This window comes from Giraffa tippelskirchi, chromosome 6 (assembly GCF_054371585.1).
Source record: "Giraffa tippelskirchi isolate mGirTip1 chromosome 6, T2T-mGirTip1v1.2.pri, whole genome shotgun sequence".
NCBI classification, from domain to species: domain Eukaryota; kingdom Metazoa; phylum Chordata; class Mammalia; order Artiodactyla; family Giraffidae; genus Giraffa; species Giraffa tippelskirchi.
In genome coordinates, this window is record NC_137280.1 from 6,699,836 (window position 1) to 6,719,720 (window position 19,885).

General features: G+C 37.9%; 1 protein-coding gene and 1 long non-coding RNA gene across 3 annotated transcripts in view; one reads left to right on the forward strand and one right to left on the reverse strand.

Annotated features, from left to right (window-relative positions):
• The window catches only part of MMP16 (matrix metallopeptidase 16), a 351,178-nt gene that overhangs the window by 37,771 nt on the left and 293,522 nt on the right, over positions 1–19,885 (reverse strand). For both annotated transcript variants that reach the window (XM_081496834.1, XM_081496835.1), the window contains one exon: positions 144–282. In XM_081496834.1, the coding sequence (XP_081352960.1) occupies positions 144–282 (139 nt within the window). The remainder of the gene's footprint in view (positions 1–143; positions 283–19,885) is intronic.
• Positions 1,306–4,702, forward strand: LOC145508988 (uncharacterized). The gene is made up of 2 exons (XR_014055768.1): positions 1,306–2,846; positions 4,140–4,702. It is a non-coding gene; the product is annotated as an uncharacterized LOC145508988 (long non-coding RNA).

The window sequence follows — 19,885 nt, forward strand, 5'->3', positions numbered from 1 at the left end:
AACATATGTGGTTCATTTTATAGAATGAATTAGCTACCTAAACTCACACAATAGGTTTTATTTATTCATCCTTATGTGTACAACAAGGCCCTGGACAATGTGACCAAGATATAACAGAGCAAGACATGAAAAATATTCCTTACCTTTAAAGAAGACAAAATTTCCATCACTGTTTTCATAAACTGCATCAATACTAGGAGGCAAGCCCCGCCAGAAGTAAGTAATTTGCATGGGGTATCCATCCATCACCCTGTTGTTTCTCACTCGCCAAAACCACTGGTCCTGCAAAGCAAACAGAAGCAACTTTCAACAAAAGTGAGGCCTCCAGGAATTTCCCTGTACAATGGTTTAATGCTTTTACGGGTAAGCTAGTGCAGTTATCACTGTCCTGCATCAAAACAGTCAAATAAACAGCTTAACAACTTGCCCACAATGATCACAAAGATTCTTGTAGCAAACTACCCAATGTCTCATCTATATATTGTGGTTAAAAACATAATGTAAAAATACTTAATCTTAGCCGTTTACATTAACTCTAGATGGAAAAACAGAGGTATCATAGATAAGACCCTGCCAGATTTGTGGCTTAAGTGAGCTTTCCAAAATATAAGAGCAGCATAGCAACACATATGCACCTTTGCATTTATAGACATATTCAAGGTCTCTACACCTAAACTGCTGGGATAAAACAGGGAGGCCATACCTCCTAGTATGCCCATGTTATACCTACAATCTCACGTAATTATAAATAGAGTCCTCTTTCACCTTCAAATGTATCCTGGTTTGGACAATAAATTATACTGTCACCTAAAATGAACAAAAGAATCTTGAAGGAAGATCATTAGAGTGGATCCCAGTATAGGTCAACTGCTTCTCTTATTTGCTGTCGTAATAACCGATACATCACTCAGTCACACCACAGGTCATTTTCTATTAAATGTGTTTACTATTATCTCCAGTGAGTTAGGTACCTGTCTTGCCCCAAAGCAGATATTTATGAATATTTTTGACTTTTTAGACAAAACACAATACATTTTTCACCATAAATTCTTACTAAGGGCAAAAACTATTCCCCAAAAATGTATATCTGATGACATTAAATTGTTTTCTATTGAAAATTTTGGAATAATTTAGAGACTATCCAAAGTGCTTTAATATTAGAAAAACAGGTATATTTTAAAAATTAGTGTACAATAAACTAAAATTAAATATTTCATTATATTTCAGTATTTACAAGCAAGGTTTCCTTGGAAATTATGTGGTTGTTAAGTTGCTAAGTCATGCATTATTTCCTGTGACCTCATAGAGTGCAGCATGTCAGGTCCTTTTGGCCTCCACTATCTCCCAGAGAATGCTCAATTTCATGTTCACTGAGTTGGTGATACTATCTAACCATATTATGCTCAGCCGCCTCCTCCGCCTTTTGTCTTCAATGGTTCCAGCATGAAGGTCTTTTCCAATGAGTCAGCTCTTCGCATCAGATGGCCAAAGTATCAGCTTCAGCATCAGTCTTTCCAATGCATATTCAGGGTCGATTTCCTTTAGGACTGACTGGTTTGATCTCCTTGCAGTCCAAGGGACACTCAAGAGTCTTCTCCAACACCACAATTCAAAAGCATCAATTCTTCAGTCCTCAACCTTCTTTAAGGATAAATTCTCATAATCCATAGCTGACTACTGGAATAACCATAGCTTTTACTATACAGACGTTTGTCAGCCAAGTGATGTCTCTGCTTTTTAATATGCTGTCTAGGTTTAGCACAGCTTTCCTTCCAAGGAGCACGTGTCCCTTAATTTCATGGATACAGTCACCATCCACAGTGATTTTGGAGCTCAAGAATATAAAATCTGTCATTACCTCCACTTTTTCCCCTTCTATTTGCCGTGAAGCGATGAGACGGGATGCCATGATCTCAGTTTTTTAATGTTAAGTTTCAAGCCAGCTTTTTCACTCTTCTCTTTCAACCTCAAGAGGCTCTTTCTTCCTCTTCACTTTCTGCAATTAGAGTAGTATGATCTAGATATCTGAGGTTGTTGATATTTCTCCCAGGAAACTTGATTCCAGCTTGCGATTCAGCTAGCCCAGCATTTAGCATGATGTACTCTGCATATTACCAGAGATCTCTTCAAGAAAATTAGAGATACCAAGGGAACATTTCATGTGAAGATGGACACAATAAAGGACAGAAATGGCAAGTTGTTAACCTTCTGTTGATAATTTCCATACTATTAGGCAGCGTGAATTAATAAATGTTTTGATCAACATGCAGGAGCTATGTTAACATGAATTTCAAGTACAAATTATTTCATGAAAAGATTGATCTAATAAAATATATATAGGCATTAAGGTCCAGACTTTAATGTCAATAGTACGTGGACACATGATATTCTGATAATTTAAAACAAACAAAAAAAAAAGCATTTTGGTCTATCTACAACAGGGGTTTTTATCTGAGTGTTAAAGTCATTCCAATCTCCATATAAAGCATTTTAAAATTATGGTAATATATATCCTAAAATAAATGAAAATGGCTGTAAACTACTGGATTCTAACAAAGAAATAACTGACTATAATTATTTATAGAACAATTAAACAAAACAAAAAGCTCTCTAAGCCGAAGAATCAGAAGAAATTGGATGAAATATCCCGGAAACATAATCCAACTTTTCTCAGAGAAGCACTTCACATTGCTAGCATCTCCCCACAATTGAGACAGGCCATTGGCTCTTTGGGACAAACAGGCTGCAGTCTGAAGATAAGAATACAACCCAACATGCCACTAATGAAGGAAGAAATGAAATTTCTGCCTCAAGATAAGCAGAGCCAATCTGCAGATCTTTTCAAGGTAATGCAGAAGCATGGGTGAATTCACGACTATTTTTCATTGACAGTAGCCTTGGCAGAGAGTTACATATATTGTAGATGCTCCAGTTGTGATTCTACTCAATATATCCACAACTTCTCTGCTTAGCAGGATTCAATGGTGCAAATAATTAGGCAAGCTTTCTGTCACAGAGGATGTAAATGTGCACCATGATCACTATAGATTACCAATTCACAAAAAGGGGCTTGTGACTAGTTTGTAGAGAGAATATATTTAAAAAGAGATTTAGGTGTCTGTGCGGTGTCTGTGCAAATCTTCCTTCCAGAGGAAACCTTCTCTGCCCAACTTATCTAACACTAAAACCTCTCATTCCACCCACTACCCTGGCTTTTACTCTCCTCCTCTTGTTTTTTTTTTTTATCATTGATTACATTTACCCCTGTTTTACACAATACATGTTTCATTTATTTTTCTTTCACTCTCTGTCGCCTAGAATACAAGCTCAAGGCAAACTGGCCTGTCTTTTGTTTCCTTATGGCTTCCCATTTCCCGAAAAAAAAAAAATAATGTCTCACACATGGTAAATATTTCTTGAAAGAAAAATTAAGGAGGAAAGGGCAAAGTAAAAGTAAGTAAATTTTCTAAGACAAAAACTATTTAAAAGAACATAAAGGTGCTATGAATGGACAGACGATTAGTGTACATTCCATTTCCTACAAGGGTATAATATATAAAGAACTTGGAACCATGAGCAGATGGGAAAACGTGTTTTCATCTTTCAAACAACGTAGATTTTGTTTTGGCCTATGATGCAAAGGAAAGAACGAGGAATCACCTCTCTAGAGCCCTGACCTCTGTATCTTGCCTCTGACCTCTTGTTGGCCAGAGTTCTTACAGAAAAGGGAGGACGGAGGTAGGATACACTAAAAACAATCACAGCTAGCACATTTGTAAAGTCAACTTATGGAAAAGCATCGTGCTTAAAAATTACCAAAGGAATCCCTACTTAAACAGTAATATTCTACTTCAGATACAAACATTTTGGAGCTTACACACAGATTTTTCTTTCCATGTCGTATGGGACTCAGACATACCATGTTGTTCACCATTAACAAAAAGAATACTAATTTTTAAAACTGAAAAAATAATAATTATCCATACATAATACTAAAACTACTTGGTTTTATTCCACTTATATATGCAAAGAATGTTGGTTATGGAGTATTGCTATACTAAGTGTGGTTAAACTCTATACTACAAAGATGTGAGGAGCACATGAAAGATACATGTGTGTTGACACTGTTTTCTTTTTAGGTCCCGATTTTTTTTTTCCTGTTTCTTTTTGCATCGATTCTTGTTCAGAAACCAGTTTGCAGTGATTGTGATGAAGAAAAGGAGAGTTTACTAAAAAATGCTTCATCAATACACTGCCTTTAGGGAAAGGAGCAGCGAACTGTAGATTCAATCGTGCCAAACAGTACTATGACACGTCGCTCCCCCTCCTTTGGGATCTGAGGATCATGAATATTGGCAAGGTGATCTAAATTTTAATTCACATTATCATGTAACTGAGTTGAAAAAAATAGAAAAGATTTTATTCCTCCCACTGAACTAGCAATTCTGGAGTTCCAAAAATATGAACTCTTTAAGAATGTACATTCATCCTAGAAGAGAACAGAGACAAACAATAATTTCAAAAGGCTGTATGAAACGCTATTATTGCTGCCGCTATAAAATGGGAACTACCATTTAGTGAATATAATGAGCTAGAAAACAGCTGTGCCATTAGCACACCTATCAAGAATTACCATCCCCTTATTTCTGACCTGAAGAAAGATGTCTCATTTACAATAAAAACTATGTTCCTGCTGAATAAAGTACAGGCTGTTTTTTTACTCAAGGTAATTGAGAGGGCAGTGTATTCAATTTAGTTTTTTAACCAGCCAATCTAAAATTGTCTCTTCAGTCTTTTTCTACCAACTCATCATGTTTTATTTTCTTCATAATACTTATTGTTCTCTGATATTATCTTGTTTATATGCTCACCTGTGTCTCATCATAGCTTGAACCTCATCTATTGTATTCAAACACTGCACTTCTCAGTTCTGGAACAATACCCAGTACTGTGTTAAATAAGTGCTCAAAGACAGAGAAAAGCAGGGAAAGAGAGATACAAAAGCAAACCTTTTCCTTGGCCTGGGTGCAGGGTCTTGATTTGTCAACATTTAACTGAAGTGCCCCCACAGAAAGTTTGCCATAGGCCCTCTTTACTGCCCTTACAGTACTCATATCTACCAAAGTACTTAGATCACTGTACTCAGTTCAGTTGCTCAGTCCTGTCCATCTCTTTGAGACCCCATGGACTGCAGCATGCCAGGCCTCCCTGTCCATCACCACCTCCTGGAGTTTAATCAAACTCATCTCCATTGAGTCAGTGATGCAGTCCAACCATCTCATCCACTGCCGTCCCCTTTTCCTCTCGCCTTCAATCTTTCCCAGAATCAGGGTCTTTTCAAATGAGAGAGTTCTTCACATCAGGTGGCCAAAGGATTGGAGTTTCAGCTTCAACATCAGTCCTTCCAGTGAATATTCAGCACTGATTTCCTTTAGGATGGACTGGTTGGATCTTCTTGCAGTCCAAGGGACACTCAAGAATCTTCTCCAACACCACAGTTTAAAAGCTTCGGTGCTCAGCTGTCCTTATGGTCCAACTCTCACATCCATATATGACCACTGGGAAAACCATAGCTTTGACTCAGTGCACTTCAGTCGCTCAGTCGTGTCTGACTCTTTGTGACCCAAAGAACTGCAGCACACCAGGCCTCCATGACCAACACCAACTCCCGGAGCCTATCCAAATTCACGTCTATTGAGTCGGTGATGCCATCCAGCATCTCATCCTCTGTTGTCCCCTTCTCCTCCTGCCCCCAATCCTTCCCAGCATCAGGGTCTTTCCCAATGAGTCAACTCTTCACATGAGGTGGCCAAACTAATGGAGTTTCAGCTTCAGCATCAGTCCTTCCAATGAACACCCAGGACTGATCTCCTTTAGGATGGACTGGTTGGATCTCCTTGCAGTCCAAGGGACTCTCAAGAGTCTTCTCCAACACCACAGTACAAAAGCATCAATTCTGCGGCCCTCAGCTTTCTTTATAGTCCAACTCTCACATCCATACATGACCACTGGAAAAACCATAGCCTTGACTAGATGAATCTTTATTGGCAAAGTAATGTCTCTGCTTTTTAATACGCTGTCTAGCTTGGTCATAACTTTCCTTCCAAGGAGTAAGTCTCTTTTAATTTCATGGCTGCAGTCACCATCTGCAGTAATTTTGGAACCCCCCAAAATAAAGTCTGACACTGTTTCCCCATCTATCTGCCATGAAGTGATGGGACGAGATGCCATGATCTTAGTTTTCTGAATGTTGAGCTTTAAGCCAACTTTTTCACTCTCCTCTTTCACTTTCATCAAGAGGCTTTTTAGTTCCTCTTCACTTTCTGCCATAAGGGTGGTGTCATCTGGATATCTGAGGTTATTGATATGTCTCCCAGCAATCTTGATTCCAGCTTGTGTTTCACCAGCCCAGCGTTTCTCATGATGTACTCTGCATATAATTTAAATAAGCAGGGTGACAATATACAGCCTTGACGTACTCTTTTTTCCTATTTGGAACCAGTCTGTTGTTCCATGTCCAGTTCTAACTGTTGCTTCCTGAGCTCCATACAGGTTTCTCAAGAGGCAGGTCAGGTGGTCTGGTATTCCCATCTCTTGAAGAATTTTCCACAGTTTATTGTGATCCACACAGTCAAAGGCTTTGGCATAGTCAATAAAGCAGAAATAGATGTTTTTCTGGTACTCTCTTGTTTGTTTGATGATCCAGCGGATGCTGGCAATTTAATCTCTGGTTCCTCTGCCTTTTCTAAAACCAGCTTGAACATCTGGCAGTTCATGGTTCACGTATTGCTGAAGCCTGGCTTGGAGAATTTTGAGCATCACTTTACTAGCGTGTGAGATGAGTGCAATTGTGCAGTAGTCTGAGCATGCTTTGGCATTGCCTTTCTTTGGGTTTGTAATGAAAACTGACCTTTTCCAGTCCTGTGGCCAATGCTGAGTTTTCCAAATTTCCTGGCATATTGCGTGTAGCACTTTCACAGCATCATCTTTCAGGATTTGAGATAGCTCATCTTTCAGGATTTTAAATAGCTCAACTGGAATTCCATCACCTCCACTAGCTTAATTCATAGTGATGCTTCCTAAGGCCCACTTGACTTCAAATTCCAGGATGTCTGACTCCAGGTGAGTGATCACACCATCGTGATTATCTGGGTTGTGAAGTTCTTTCTTGTACAGTTCTTCAGTGTATTCTTGCCACCTCTTCTTAATATCTTCTGCTTCTGTTAGGTCCCTAACTTTCTGTCCTTTATCGAGCCCATCTTTGCATGAAATGTTCCCTTGGTATCTCTGATTTTCTTGAAGAGATCTCTAGTCTTTCCCATTCTGTTGTTTTCCTCTATTTCTTTGCATTGATCACTGAGGAAGGCTTTCTTATCTCTCTTTGCTATTCTTTGGAACTCTGCATTCAGATGGGAATATCTTTCCTTTTCTCCTTTGCTTTTCGCTTCTCTTCTTTCACAGCTATTTGTAAGGTCTCCTCAGACAGCCCTTTTGCTTTTTTGCATTTCTTTTCCATGGGGACGGTCTTGATCCCTGTCTCCTGTACAATGTCATGAACCTCTGTCTATAGTTCATCCGGCACTCTGTCTATCAGATCTAGTCCCTTAAATCTATTTGTCACTTCCACTGTATAATCATAAGGGACCCTTGTTGGTAAAGTAATGTTTCTGCTTTTTAATATGGTGCCTAGGTTGGTCATAGCTTTTCTACCAAGGATCAAGTGTCCTTTAATTTCATGGCTGCAGTCAGCATCTTCAGTGATTTTGGAGCCCAGGAAAATAAACTGTGTCACTGTTTCCATTGTTTCCTATCTATTTGCCACTTGGGTTAGGGTTAGGGTTTGGCAAATAAATGGCAAATAGATCACTCTGTGGACAGTATCTATTTGCCAGCCTGTTTCTACATGTTCTAAATGGGCATCTTCATCATTTGCTTTCTCTCTCCCTCCCTTCCTCCTTCCCTTCCTTCTTTCTTTTTTTATGACTTCACCGCCTCCAGGGATATTCACTCAAAACTCTGCCTCTATTCCCCGAGGGCTCATCCTGCCCTGTAGGTGACCCTTCTGTTTTTCATCTCGTAGTATAGTATTGGCCAAAGTGCCAGCCGTGGTCAGGATGTGCAGAGTGGGAAAGCAAGATATTGCATGAGTAAGAGTTACTTCATAAAGTGACATAAGAAGAATCAAGAGTTGAGCTAGAGCTGTGGAGCATCATTTTTATGACTTCCTCTTCAATCAGTCATATGTTCCCCCCAGTACTAAGTATACTAAAAGCAGGATCTTCATTGAGCTGAACGAATGTGGGATGTAGAGCAGACAATTAGCAATAAGAAATATATACTGGACAGAAATAAAGAGTTATCTATAGACTCCATGTGAAAGCTCTAAGCAAGTGCAGAAGCTTAAGGGGGAAGGGAAGAAAACAGGCTAGATGCCCAGGAGAAAATGTGCTAGAATGGATTTTTTTTTCTTTTCTTTTCTTTCAAAGGGATACACAGTTACTTATCAACAAATTAGGTGTTAAATGCCTATGTTGAATTAAAGGTTTGTTCCTAAGACATAAGGGTAGGTGGAGTGGAGAATTCTCAAGAAATCACAAAGCAAAATACTCTGAAAGATTCCTAAGGGACTTTGTTTCAGAGTTCAGGAGCAGTTGTTGCTGTAACAGGAGGACTAATCCTCATTACCAACACCTAATTGCTTTGTGCAACATTCCTTCTGTTGCTATTGTTTTGCTACTGTTGTTACTGATGGTTTATTTACTTAAATAGGGAGTTCAAAAGGTAACTGCCTTTCCTTAAACTCAAAATCCTCAGCAAACAACCTAATGTCCAATAAAGTAGTGAGGGTCTAAAAGGTCCAAGGGAAGTCAGATTACCACATCATTAGCACACCCATAGCAAATTATCACTCTTGCTATTCACAATAATAAGTTCACAATAATAATCTGCCTTTAGCTTCATATCTACCAAGTGAAACTAATATGAGTAACAATATTTGCTTACTGTTTAAGAAAAAATCAAAACAAATATAAGTTAATAAGTTTCATAATTTTTCAGCTAAATAATTGAGGCTTGGACAACTACTGATGCAGCTGAATGATTTTTAAAAATTATTCTAACCAAGAAGTAATCTGATGACAGATGATTAAATAAAATTGATAGATAAGATGGGATGGTTTGTGAAAGTATAGAAAGCATATTCTGGCCACCTGATGAGAAGAACTGACTTACTGGAAAAAACCCTGAGGCTGGCAAAGATTGAAGGCAGGAGGAGAAGGGGACAACAGAGGATGGGATGGCTAGATGGCATCACCGACTCGATGGACATGAGTTTGAGCAAGCTCTGGGAGTTGGTGATGGACAAGAAAGCCTGGTGTGCTGCAGTCCATGGAGTTGCAAAGAGTCGGACATGACTGAGGGGCCGAACTGAACTGAACGGAAAGTATAGAAGCTTAAGACAGTAATATTTTTGTATAAAAGAGATGGTGTGTCTCTTCGACTTGGCTGGAAGATTCATAAACTAAGAAGAATTTCAGAAATCTTTGAAGATGAGGAAAGACGATGTTGACTAGCTTTTAACAAGCCCTTCACAGGGGTAGTATAGAAAAGGAAGTTAATAGACATCATACCAAAGGAAGGTATTTAATGTAAAATAATCTATGCTCCAGGAGGCTGAGGACAATGGTGGACAAGCAAAATACATCTTTTTCAGAGAAGGGGAAATGAGATTTGAAGCCTAGAAGTTATAGCTGTTCTTGGTGGAGTGTAGTCTAGGGAGGCTGAAATGGTAAGAGGAAAGTGACCATTCTAGAAGCAACTGCACAAAAATGCTATATGAAATGAAAACAGTATCTTGATGAGATATCTAATGCCAAATCAGTAGAATATAGAAGAAAACAGGTATAGAGATGAAGGACAAAAATGAGGAACAAATAAAATAAAAATTGGTGCAGAATTAGAAGGGTCTAACATAAGCTGCATTGCGCTCTGAGTATAGGGCAGATGCTTATTTGTGTTTAGAAAATAAAGCACTGGGGAATTTAGGAGGCAAGCAGATTACAGCAATGACTGGAGAGAAGAAGGCATTTGTTTTAGGTAAAGTAGTAAACACTAAGTAATGAAGCGTACATATCCCAGAATGAGGATGCCAAGTGAATAAAACAATATGGCAGATAATAAAGAATAACCCAAATTAGTCTCCAAGTGTTAAAATAAAAAAAGCTGAGGTTTATGAAAAGCATTTAAATTGGTGAGTATATTCCTCCTTGCTCAATCACATGCATTTCAAATATTCATTTCAGCTATGATTATTTACAACTTGTATGTTGGGGGATATAGCTGACGTTCGATTGAGAATATGTTATCCTGCCTGAATTTCTTCATGAGGATACAAATTCACATGAAAGTGAAGAATAGTTTATTTAGTTGAGCAATTTAAGCTTTTTCTCTGTCTTCTGAAGACAGAAATAAATTCTCATTTACCTTTTTTTTGCAAGATTTCAATGCTATTCAACATTTTTTAACTTGTATTGTGTGGCTAAACAATAATTTGCAATTGTAATTCATTTAGTAACCGTTATAAGTATAGATGAATCTCACTTGATGCCATCCATTCATTCCTTAAAAGTTGGTTATTGATTATTGTGTGAAGCGAGTACTATTTTAATTGAATGCAAATGAATTAATATTCAAAGGGATGATATTAAAGAAAATCACTTTGGTTAAATTTATAAACACTCTTTCTATTCAAGAGTAAATAAAAACAATATAAAATCATTTTGTGTTGATACAATGTTTCTAATGTTAGGTATTCATGGTGCATCCTTTTTTTTTTTTTTTTTTTGAATCAGGCTACATTTAGACCATTATTTTCTAAAAGGAAAACTGAGCTGGTGAGTTACTTTATGCCCAAAGTGAGTTGGTGATACATGTTCAGCTCACCCATTCTCTGGTGTTCAAACTCAATAGCAAAAATGGTCAATTATTTGAAAATTTTAAAAAATTACTTGTATATTACTAGTTATAACTACAAACATGTCTGTACTATATTTTTAATAGAGTTTTACAAATATGCATTGATCATTCATTTCTAAACCTGAAGTTGAAGACAAAAATAAATATACATTTTAAAAGATGGTCTTGGATAATACTGAAAAGGTTTTAATGTTTTGAATATGTCTCATGTGATCTAGTTTATACAAAACTAACATTGCAACCAAATATGAGTCTGAAGCATATGTATTTTATTTCATCCACCAAGCTTGACTTACAAAAGTAATCAAAATTGTTTCTGGAAAATCTTGATAATCGGAAAGGCTCTTCTTCCTCTTTCCCATTAATCTTCCAAAATGTATTGTTTTTTATTTACAATAACTTCATTCTAGGGCTTAGTGAACAGTATGTACTTCCATAGTTGATTACTACAGGGTTTTTTTTTTTAAGATTAATAGCAAGCAATCATCATAATTAAAATAGCCAATTTTTTGATTAAAAAAATCAGATTTGTTGCTACTATCAATGACAAAAGATAGATAAACTGTTAGTCTGCATTATTTCTACGCTATCAATCATTCCTATTAAACTCTTAGTTTAGTTGGGTGGGGGCCGGGATACACCACAAATAATACCTACTTTTTCCCCAGAAGATCCTTACAGACTTTTTTCCTAACTCAGATTTTGTCACTACTATTTTTCACTAGTCAGAAACACTGAAAATTATGACTGAACACAAAATACATTAAGGGAACAGAGGTTAACTCTCTTTAATTTATTTTTGCTTGTATATTGTTTCAATTCAATACTTCTCTAGGTTGAATTTTGCACCATTACCTCCAAAACCATAGATAGGTTAAAAACTATATTCCAGTTTGCCAAAGAAAAAACAACTGTGAACATGTAGAGGCAGCAACATGACTAATTCATTATAAATATACTGTGTTTAAGATATCCTTGTAACTACTATATTAACCAATGCATTTACATTTAAATTAAGTAAGTAAAACTTCAAAATCAGTTCCTCTGTTGTACTGGACACATTTCAGGTGTTCAATCATGTAACAGGTGGCTGCCATACTGGACAGTATACATACATAGAGTATCTTTATCATCACAAGTTGTATTAACAGTGATACCTTGGTCCTTGATGGATGTTAGGATTTTTTCCCCATCCTGATTTGTTTTAAAACTCCTATGCTGTTAATGAAATAAATTCATATATGCAGTAGTGGCCTAAGGCCATGGGAAAATGTTGACCGAGATGATCCTAAACACTATGTTTCTAGAGCCAGTCTTTAAGAAATACTGTAACTATTGATGAGAAACTTGGAATGGCCCTACATTCCCACAGGGGATGGCTGCTGAAATGCTAATTGTGGTAATATAGTTGGAGGTCCCAGAACTACAACTTTCAGAATTCTTTGATGTTGTTGTTTAGAACCTGAGCAAAAATGTTATGCTATTCAGTTGTAGGTCTAACTTCAACGTCCTTTCCTCATATGTTTGCTCGGCTGGCTCCTTTTACCATTTAAATCTCAGCTAATATGTCACTTCTTCGGAAAGACTGACTATCCAAATTACAGTAGTCATCTTCCCACCTGTCTCAACCCCTAACTTCTATTGTATTATTGTGTTTCATTTAAATCATTGCATTTATTGATACCTTATACCCCAGGTGGCACAGCGGTAAAGAATCTGTCTGCCAACGTAGGTGCCAGAAGAGATTCAGGTTCAATCTCTGGTTCTGGAAGAACCCACGAGGTAGGAAATGGCAATCAGCTCCACTGTTCTTGCCTGTAAAATTCCACGGACTGAGGAGACTGGCGGGCCAGAGCCCACGTGGTCGGGTAGAGCCAGGCATGACTGAGCGACTGAGCCGAGCACACTTATGTATATTTATCTGATTTTTTGGCTGTTTCCTTCTCCATTCAAAGTTTGCTGTAGGAGAATTTTGGGGTGTTCACTGCAATATCCCGAGGTCTGATAGTCTTCCAGGCAAAGGCAGACACTTTATAAATATGCATCACATGAATAAATCAATGAATGCATTGGGCAAGAAATGGAGACTTCAGTTATTCATGGTATGAATATACATTTTTAAAATATAAAAGCATTTATTCAAATAAAAGATATGTTTTTTTCTCCCAATATGATCTTTGCCATTAATATTTTCCAAACTTTATACTGCAAATACAGCAACTTCAAAGTTATGCACTGTAAACATAATTTACTATTATGAAAGCTAAATAAGAAGTTAGCCTATAATAGATCACCATACATGGCAATGATTCACTCAAAAAATGGTATCTCTTTGGGAGTCTAGGGATGTATGCAAATCTATTGAATAATATCAAAATATGTAAGAATCAGGCCTGAAACATTCTTAAGAAATCCTGTATAAGTGCAAGCCTTGAAAATGGGAAATTCAGTCTGCACAAAGTCTAGAATGTGGTACATATAGGCAGATTTTGGTCAAGAAAACTTCAATACCACCAAAGGGATGATGTGTTCTGAAAACTTAACACATAACCATGTACAATTTCAACTACATGCTGGCAGTAACATTGGTTGTATCAAGTTATCAAAAGACAATGACTCCAAGGACACCACTAAGATTGTCCTTCCGGGACCCCTCCACTGGTCACTGTCTTGTCAAGGCGAAGGGGCTTATGTAACGCGGGGAAGCTAGGAGCCACGCTGTGCAGGGCCACCCGAGACGGACGGGTCACAGTGGAGAGTTCTGACAAAACATGGTCCACTGAAGGAGGCAACGGCAAACCACTCCAGAATTTTTGCCGTGGCAAACCACCCCATGAACAGTATAAAAAGGCAAAACGACGTGACACTGAAAGATGAGCTCCCCAGGTGGGAAGTACCCACTACGCCACTGGGGAGGAAGGAAGGAGGGCAATTACTAACAGTTCCAGAAAGAACGAAGCGCCCGGGCAAGAGTGGGCATGACTCTCAGGGGTGGACGGGTCTGTGATGAAAGAAAAATCCAATGCTGTAAAGAACAGTATTGCATAGGAACCTTGAATGTTAGGTTCAGGAATCAAAGTCACTTGGACATGGCCAAGCAGGAGATGGCAAGAGTAATCATTGACATCTTAGGAATCACTGGACTAAAATGCGTTGGGATGAGTGAATTTAATTCAGATGACCATTATATATACTACCGTTGATAAGAATCATACAAAAGAAAGGCAGTAGCCCTCATAATCAATAAAAGAATCTAAAATGCAGCACTCGGGTGCAATCTCAAAAGCGACAGAATGACCTTTGTACATTTCCAAGGCAAAAGATTTAACATCACAGTATCCAAGTCTATGTCCCAACCACTGATGCTGAAGAAGCTGAAGCTGACCAGTCCTATGAAGACCTACAAAACCTTCTAGAACTTACACCAAAACAGATAATCTTTTTCATCATAGGGGATTGGAATGTAAAACTAGGAAGTCAAGACATATCTAGAGTAACAGAAAAGTTTGGCCTTGGAGTACAAAGTGAAGCAGAGCAAAGGCTAACAGAATTTTGCCAAAGAAAGCACTGGTCCGAGCAACACAGGAGATGACTCTACACACGGACATCACCAAATGGTCAATACTAAAATCAGATTGTCTACATACTTTGCAGCCAAAGATGGAGAAGCTCTATACAGTCAGCAAAAAGAGATCTGGAACTGACTGTGGCTCAGATCATCAGCTCCTTATTGCAAAAGTCATGCTTAAATGAAACTGGGAAAACCACTAAGCCATTCAGATATGACCTAAATCAAATCCCTTATGATTATACACTGGAGGTGATGTATAGATTCACGGGATGAAATTTGGTAGACAGAGTGTCTGAAGAGCTATGGATGAAGGTTCGTCACACAGTACAGGAGGCAGTGACCAAAACCTTCCCAAAGAAAAAGAAATGAACGAAGGCAAAGTCGTTGTCTGAGGAGGCTTTACAGATAGCTGAGGAAAGAAGAGACGTGAAAGGCAAAGGAGAAAGGGAAATACTTACCCAATGGAAGAGTTCCTGAGAATAGCAAGGAGTGATAAGAAGCCCTTCTTCAATGAACAATGCAAAGAAAGAGAGGAAAACAACAGCATGGGAAGGACTACAGATCTCTTCCAGAAAATTGGAGATATCAAAGAAATATTTCATGCAAGGATGGGCACAATAAAGGACAGAAACAATAAGGACCTAACAGAAGCAGAAGAGATTAAGAAGAGGTGGCAAGAATACACAGAAGAACTACATAAAAATGGTCTTAATGACCGGGATAAGCACGAAGGTGTGGCCACTCACCTAGAGCCAGACATCCTGGAGTGTGAAGTCAAGTGCGCCTGAGGAAGCATTATTATGAACAAAGCTAGCAGAGGTGATGGAATCCCAGCTGAGCTATCTACAATCCCAAAAGAAAGTGCTGTTAAAGTGCTGCACTCAATGTGTCAGCAAATTTGGAAAATCCAGTAGTGGCCACAGGACTGGATAAAGTCAGCTTTTATTCCAATCCCAAACAAGGGCAGTGTTAAGGAATCTTCAAACTACCGGTCATTCATGCTCATTTTGCATGCTCGTAAGGTTATGCTCAAAATCCATTAAGCTAGGCTTCAACAGTACTTGAATAGATAGCATCCTGATGTACAGCTGGGTTCAGAAAAGGCAGAGAAACCAGAGATCAAATTGCCAACATTCATTCGATCATAGAGAATACAAGAGAATTTCAGAAAAATATTTATTCTTGGTTCATAGACTACACTAAAGCCTTTAATTGTGTGGATCATAGTGAACCGTGGAAAATTCTTAAACAGAAGAGTATAACACACCATCTTACCTGTCTCCTTAGGAACCTAAATGCAGGTCAAGAAGCAACAATTAGAACTGGACATGGAATAATGGACTGGTTCAAAATTGGGAAAGGCTGTATATTGTCATACTGTTTATTTAACTTATATGCAGGGTATGTCATGCAAAATGCCAGGCTGGATGATTTACAAGCTGGAAATCAAGATTGCTGGGAGAAATAACAACAGCCTCAGATGTGCAGTTCAGTTCAGTCAGACTCTTTGCAATCCCATGGACTGCAGCACGTCAGGGCTCCCTGTCCATCACCAACTCCTGGAGTTTACTCAAACTCATGTCCATTGAGTCATTGATGCCATCCAGCCATCTCATTTTCTGTCGTCCCCTTCTCCTCCCAACTTTGATCTTTCTCAGCATCAGTGTCTTTTCCAATGAGTGAGTTCTCATCAAGTGGCCAAAATATTGGCGTTTCAACTTAAACATCAGTCCTTCCAACGAATATTCAGGACTGATTTCCTTGAGGATGGACTGGTTAGATCTCCTTGCAGTCCAAGGGACTCTCAAGAGTCTTCTTCAACACCACAGTTCAAAAGCATCAATTCTTCGGAGCTCAGCATTCTTTATAGTCCAACTCTCACATCCATAAATGACCACTGGAAAAACCATAGCCTTGACTAGATGGACCTTTGTTGGCAAAGTAATGTCTCTGCTTTTTAATATGCTGTCTAGGTTGGTCATAACTTTCCTTCCAAGGAGTAACAGATACATGCACCTTTTAATTTCATGGCTGCAGTCACCATCTTCAGTGATTTTGGAGCCCCCCAAAATAAAGTCTGTCACTGTTTCCACTGTTTTCCCATCTATTTGCCATGAAGTGATGGGACCAGATGCCATGATCTTAGTTTTCTGAATGTTGAGCTTTAAGCCAACATTTTCATTCTCCTCTTTCACTTTCATCTAGAGGCTTTTTAGTTCTTCTTCGCTTTCTGCCATAAGGTGATGTCATCTGCATATCTGAGATTATTGATATTTCTTCTGGCAATTCATTCCAGCTTGTGCTTCCTCCAGTCCAGCATTTCTCATGATGTACTCTGCATACAAGTTAAATAAGTAGGGTGACAATATACAGCCTTGACATACTCCTTTCCCTATTTGGAGCCAGTCTGTTGTTCCATGTCCAGTTCTAACTGTTGCCTCCTGACCTGCATACAGATTTGTCAAGAGGCAGGTCAGGTGGTCTGGTATTCCCATCTCTTTAAGAATTTTCCACAGTTTGTGGTGATCCACACAGTCAAAGGCTTTGTCATAGTCAAAAAAACAGAAATAGGTGTTTTTCTGGAACTCTCTTGCTTTTTTGCAGATGATACTATTCAAATGACCAAAATTGAAGAGGAACTAAAAGGCCTCTTGATGAAAGAGGAGAGTGAAAAAGTGGCTTAACACTCAACATTCAAAAAACTAAGATCATGGCATCCAGTCCCATCACTTCATGGCAAACAGATGGGGAAACATGGAAATAGTGACAGATTTTATTTTCTTGGTCTTCAAAATCACTGCAGACAGTGACTTCAGTCATGAAATTAAAAGACACTTACTTCTAGGAAGAAAAGCTATGACAAACCTAGACAGTGTATTAAAAAGCAGCAACATCACTCTGCCAATATAGGTCTGTCTAGTCAAAGTTATGGTTTTTCCAGTAGTCATGTATGGATATGAGAGTTGGACTATAAAAAAAGCTGAGCTCCAAAGAATTAATGCTTTTGAACTGAGGTGTTGGAGAAGACTCTTGAGAGTCCCTTGGACTGCAAGGAGATCAAACCAGTCAATACTAAAGAAAGTCAACCCTGAATATACGTTGTAAGGACTGATGCTGAAGCTGAAGCTCCAGTACTTTCACCACATGATGCAGAAAGCTAACTCATTGGAAAAGACCCTTAGGCTAGGAAAGATTGAAGGCAGGAGGAGAAGGGGACGACAAAGGATGAGATGGTTGGATGGCATCACTGACTCGATGGACATGAGTTTTAGGAAATTCCGGGAAATGGTAAAGGACAGGGAAGTCCATGGGGTCGCATATATTTAGGCATGACTGAGCTACTGAACTACCAATATTAGACTTCCCACTGCAAATTGATAAGTAGTGATTTCAGTTCATGCATCAAGCAATTTTTGGTTTCTTTGCATTGTTAATTGAATGGTTCACAGCTTGAGCCACTGAGGTAGCCTGCTTCATTAATCCAAGGACTATACGTTGAAACACTATGACTTTCACCACTGAAGAACCTGGCCATTTTTAACATCTCAAAGTACAAGCAATTCTGATATATACTACTTTAATTTTTTTCTGCATTCAGATAATGTTATTTCTTTGCATTTCTTCCAAATGAATTTTAAAACAAAAGGTAAAAGATAAAGTCAAGATAATAACAACACAAATGATCGATGATATTTTACATAACCCTTAAATGGCATTTTTAATAGCAGAAGAGGCATCATTTTAGGCTTTACCTGGAAGGACAGATTATAAATAATGAAGTGTTTTAGCTTCTTTTAAGAGTGTCTAGGTTACAGCTGAACACAAAACACAACCTAAACAGTATTTTCCTTTTTTATTTTCATGTTTATACTAGAAATTTCAATGATTCCATAAATGTTTTGTGTTTGAAGTGCAGAATTACATCCTTTAAGAAAACAATTTCTATGTTTTCTTAAACATAGAAATGTATGAAAACAATTCCATACATACTTTGTCAGCGTTTGCCCAAAACCCATCCTGAATTCTCACTTTAATATGAAGTACTATAACATTTATTTAATATAATATGGGTCTGTCTTGGGTCTAGACCAAGATGGAGTGCATTACTGGAAATAACAGAAAGGACCCTTTATTTCACATATAACCACATATTCAGAGGCTTTGGGGCATTACAATAGTGTATTTTTAATATAGGAAAATTTATATTTAATTATATTTATTTCTTTTCCAGAAACACGTTTTAGCTCTAAATAACTATTCTATGATTGTTTCTTCTACATAATGCAACAGAATCCTTGCAAGTAACAGATACATGCTAGCTAACCAGATTCTACTGACAAAGAGAATTACTACCAAAATAATTTACTAAGATTATTTTTGTGCTATTATTAATTTGGAGACTAATATGTTAAAAATTAATTAAAATTATCTAAAATTATTGATAGTAATCTGAAGGATAAAACACCACTAACTAACGATATTGTTAGCTTCTTTCCTAATTAATATTATTTTATTTTAAAATGGGCAATGGCATTATTTTCAAAATTGTTTTTTGACCAAAACTGTAAAACACGAGGTAACCAAAAGCAAAAGTACATTTCTGCCTTTTATTATGTCCTGGCTATTCTTAAGTTTGTGTAGCACAGATCCAGGGTTAAAAAGGCTACTTCATTTTTGTAATTTATAAAATATCTTTAAAAATATTTATGACATTTCAATATACAGCTCTCAAGGAAATGAAAGAGGTAGACACTGACCAACAATAAATCCCCAAAGAAGTTATATCTTTGTTTCCCTTATCCAACACTCAAAAAACATAATTTCAAGCTGAAATGTCAGCAGTGGAAAGTTTGTCCATTTTCTTTCCAGGTCTCATGAGAAGCTCAGTGCCTTGTGCCGTCGCCGCCGCAGTAATAGGCTTTGCGCGGTATGTTATGCAAAGCCTCTCTGGGAGCCAACATGAAAAAGGCCTTTTAAAGGAATGTCAGCAGCTTCAGAAACTGCCTGTCAAAAGGATTTCAGTTTTCCTTCTTTGGCCTTCCTGACCACTTTCAAAGGCTTATTTCATTCCTGGTAGTTTCCATTTCATTAATGCATATAGCTTGCAACTGTAATTCAGGGTGGGCCCCATGGCTAAAAAATTATACACAGAGTTGATTAGGTACAAAAATAAAGGCAGAGCTACACAGATTTTGCAGTGCCTTAATATTTTAGACGATGGTTGGTATGGTGGAAAAGAAGGCAACAATTTGATGAAAGGCATTAAAAGAAAAAAAGCTCTATTAATTTTGCCTTGAAAATTGCCTTAACTTTTCTGTAAGTTGTTTTGCAATTATTGCA